Source organism: Melanaphis sacchari, unplaced genomic scaffold (genome assembly GCF_002803265.2).
Source record: "Melanaphis sacchari strain LSU unplaced genomic scaffold, SCAv2.0 Contig0_pilon_pilon, whole genome shotgun sequence".
Lineage (NCBI taxonomy): Eukaryota > Metazoa > Arthropoda > Insecta > Hemiptera > Aphididae > Melanaphis > Melanaphis sacchari.
The window spans coordinates 17450845-17454928 of record NW_020270366.1 but is presented as its reverse complement, the minus strand read 5'-3'; the positions used below and the strand labels follow the sequence as shown (position 1 = coordinate 17454928).

General features: G+C 23.8%; 1 protein-coding gene across 1 annotated transcript; it reads right to left on the bottom strand.

The window, feature by feature from the left end:
- Window positions 1-382: 382 nt before the first annotated feature.
- On the bottom strand, window positions 383-1919 carry LOC112597045. Its single transcript, XM_025342956.1, has 4 exons — window positions 1772-1919; window positions 1491-1649; window positions 1194-1361; window positions 383-595 (listed from the first exon to the last, which is right to left on the bottom strand). The coding sequence occupies exons 1-4, from the start codon at window positions 1859-1861 to the stop codon at window positions 425-427; spliced, it is 588 nt and encodes a 195-aa protein (XP_025198741.1). The 5' UTR covers window positions 1862-1919; the 3' UTR covers window positions 383-424.
- Between the last annotated feature and the right edge of the window lie 2165 nt (window positions 1920-4084).

Sequence of the window (4084 nt, the reverse complement as noted above, 5' to 3'; positions counted from 1 at the left end):
ATAAAATTCATATCAATTTACTTTATAGGAGTGGGGATTAAGGAAGCATTATTATAATTGGTGGTATACATAAAATCGTGTTTTGCGGTAGCCATCTAAACTAACATAATATGTATATATTATACTGTTAAGTTTTTAATAAAAAAAAAAAATACACATGATATTCCCCGTGTTTAATAATTGGTTAGTGCAAAAAACAAATATATGTGTTTAACATAACTGTTATTTCATAAAACAAAATAATAAAACACAACAAAATTATATAAATGAATTGCATTCAGTGTAGCATTAAAAAAAAAAAAAAAACTTACATATTGTGTAACATAACAATAAATTTAATGATAACAAATATTTTATTGTTTCTAAAATGCATGAATATGAATTATGTAAATAATTTTATTATTGCTGTATAGTACTTAAATGTTTAATCAGTTTCCCAAGGGCGCTTTATTTCTACAATTAAAGTAAAGCAATTATAAACTTCATTTTTTTTACTATAAATTACACGAAATTTGTATGTTCCATAAAAAAATGATTTAGGGAAATTGGAATCCATGAAAACAGATGTATCTGCGCCGACTACAGGATAATAACCCTGAAAAAATAAATCAGTTTTTTTTCTTCTTTATAACAAATCATTCATGTAAAATACACGAAAATAATGAACTAGAAAAAATATAATAAATATTAAAAGAAAAAATAATTAAATAGTGATATATTTCAATATATCACTATAGACGCTTAGCAAAACTAAATTATATTAATTTAGGAAAAAAACTAAAAATTGTATTAAAAACAATTTTAGTTGAGTTTGGATAACATTGAAATTGAATGATTTTATTTTGATTTGATTTATTTTAATAAGTGCATATTATATGTTTATACATTTAATATAGTTATTATCTATTATTATTTTTTAAATCATTATTATAACAATCCATTTCAAAAATCTACTTCCAATTCAACGCTTGAAAGTTTTGTGCTTGTACTTAATGAATATTTTATCAAAAAAAAAAACTCAAGTTAATGTAAAAATAATAACCACTAAAAAGTAAATCAGCGAGTCTCAACTATTAAGATTATTTTAAATATCAAAAAATTCTATAGAAAATAAAATATTCCTTCTACATAAACTACGATAAGACTAATTTAATATTTATACTATTAATTTTATTTATAGAACACTTCCATACCACAGCAAAAGGGCAAGTCGCATTGTAAGTTCCTGAAGATGCCATTACTGGAGTCCAAGCACGTCCCAAGAACTTTTTTAGTGACGAACAAGCCTTGGGTGTCTTATATACAAAAGCGTTTTCCTTCCAACCACCTATAGAATCTTTTACCGCCAAATTAAATTCCAGCTATAAAAAAAAAAAAATTTATTAATTTGACAAAAATTGGTTTATTCGTTAATTAAACGTTAGTTATAAACTATATGTATAGAATCACAGGATTAAAGTTTGCCCAATAGTTCTAATAACTAAACTTACATCAAGAGTATCATCAAATGGTACATAATTAGTTACGTTTCCTTTTATTTCTGTGGTATTGGCAGACTTTTTGCTTAGGTACAATTCATATTTTATTTTATTATTTGTTTGCACAATATCACAACGCGTTATTGCTAAGAAATTTAATCGGTATTTACCCTGAAGAAAAATATTAAATTTTTTTGATTAGTATTGTACAAAAGTATATTCGTTTCAATAATATGGTCATTGAAATGGAATAAATAAAACAATATTAACGTATTTAAAAATTAGTTACTTACAAATGGTAACTGTGGAAGAGATAAACGTTTACCTGTATCTGAATTAACAACAATTACAAAAACAATAAGATTGATTAAAAAACACTTCATTTTTGGTTTAAAATATTGTTATTATACGAGCATTAATGCAGTTTTCTGTTCTACTGTTATTCAGAGTCAAATCATTTCTGGTCTAATAATATCTAATTATTTATATTTATTATATCAGTAATGATTTGTACGTATATTATTATTAATTATTGACCTTGTTTTCAGTAGGATTGTAGTATTTTTTTAATGTCGATTACAAAATTTAGATATTATCTATTCAGGTAATGTGCAAATTTAATTTTAAATTAAATTTTGTAAAAAGTTACATTTGTTACTAAATATGATGAAAATTCAAGATAATTTATTTTATTTGCACTTAGTAATAACATTAGAATTTTATTCAAGAGTCTGGTAAATTGTATTTGGTTAGACTAAATGTAATTGTAGATAATCTTTTTGGTTATATTATTTAATTATGTAATATTATAGTACTCGTAGTTATCAAAGTTTTCATTTTATGATCTTTAGTTAAATCGTGAGATTTATTTTTTATATCTAATCTCTCATCAGAATTTTGTTCGTTGCTAGCGAATAACTTGTAAACAGATGAATCAATTAAGCTCTTATTGTTTTTAAATGTTCATAATTATCCGAAAAAAGTTTTTACAGGAAGCAAAATTGAAAAATTTGGGAAAAACAAAAAATACTTTTTTCGATGGAATTTTGTATGAATTTGCAACCATATACATGTATAACGTTCCCTGGATTAGCTATAAAAATATAAAAATATATATGACCAAAGTAACGTTTATTATTTTATTTATAATAGATATCTATATATTTATTGTAATTAATAAATTATAAATCTATACTTATGGAGACTAAAAAAATATAAAAAAAGTTTATAGCGTCTAACTTAAAAAATCAATATGTTGTTTATTTTCATACACTTTAAGCAACTTTTATATGTGACATGTGTGTGTGTGTGTAACAAGTGACGACTAAATACAGACTAAATAATCAAAATAAAAAAAATTAATAACCATAATTGATACTGATTAAGTAAGATATAAGAAAATAGTATATGATTTAAAAATAATACAAATCTATGGATATTATCAAATGATACAATCTGACTACAATAAAGTAAAACATGGCATAATTATTTGGAAATTAAGTTACAAGAAAATAGAATAAGGAAAATATAATAGCCTACCAACCTGTTACTTTATTGTTTGGTTCAAATTTCATTTTATTAAATAATTTTTTTAAACTATTACTAATTAGGTGATCATTATTCTTCATCTGCTTGTTATTTACATAAGATATATACAGTGCAATGCGTATAAATTTTAATTACATCAATAAGAATAATGATTCGTTAAAAATATATGCACGAACTTAAGGGAATTTAAAGCGGTAATTTTCTGTTTTTGCATCTTGCCTTGCACAGATAGAATACAAAAATCTACACATATTTTCATTCTAACTTACCGATTAATTTAGTAAAGTAAAAATATTCTAAAAAACAGATTTGAATTCGTCGTAAAGTCTACTTGAGATCGATTTTTCCACATTTTTGATTTTATCTTCCTAAATCCTTAAAGTTGTAATAAAAAATTTTAACTAAAAAAATGGAATATTAAACTTTTAGAGAAGTTAAAAACAAAAATCTCGGAAAATACGATCTTAAGTATATTTGACGAAAATTTTAAATCTGTTTTTATAATTTTATCGCTTTACTAGATCAATTGGTACGTTAGATTGAAAAACACGTTCAATTTTCTTTAGTTCTCATATAATAAACAAAGATAAAGAATTAATGTTTCAAATCCCCTTAAAAAAAAAAATTAATTTAATAATAGTATATTATATAACAAATTACTATCGTACGAATTATAATATCATTTGTAATGACAACGGTTATAATACTTATAACTTAAAAACACCAGGTAACGCAGAATTACCCGATATTATATTATATTATATATTATATATCATATTCATGATCAAGTCCCAGGTGAATGGTGTTTTCAATATGATATGACGATATTTACGGTTTACGCGTATAATAAAACTCGAGAACGCGACTCATAAACACTATTTTTAAATATTTTGAGATTTAGACGGTGAAAAAATCTGTATACAACGTAACACGTGTTTGACGAGCGTTTTGAGTGTCTCAAGTGACATTATGTCTCGGCACACGATGAGTCAAAGGATTTTATCATAATATACGAGTGTACATGTATTATTTGAGGATTTTAATGTGGCGTCGGCTTC

Bases quoted from the DNA above. Each gene is read 5' to 3' on its own strand.
- LOC112597045 (XM_025342956.1), bottom strand. From the start codon at position 1,861: ATGAAGTGTTTTTTAATCAATCTTATTGTTTTTGTAATTGTTGTTAAT. The intron at 1,650-1,771 runs GTAAGTAACTAA...ATTTTTCTTCAG, and splicing joins CTCTTCCACAGTTACCATTT to GGTAAATACCGATTAAATTT. The intron at 596-1,193 runs GTATGGAAGTGT...TTATTTTTTCAG, and splicing joins CGACTTGCCCTTTTGCTGTG to GGTTATTATCCTGTAGTCGG.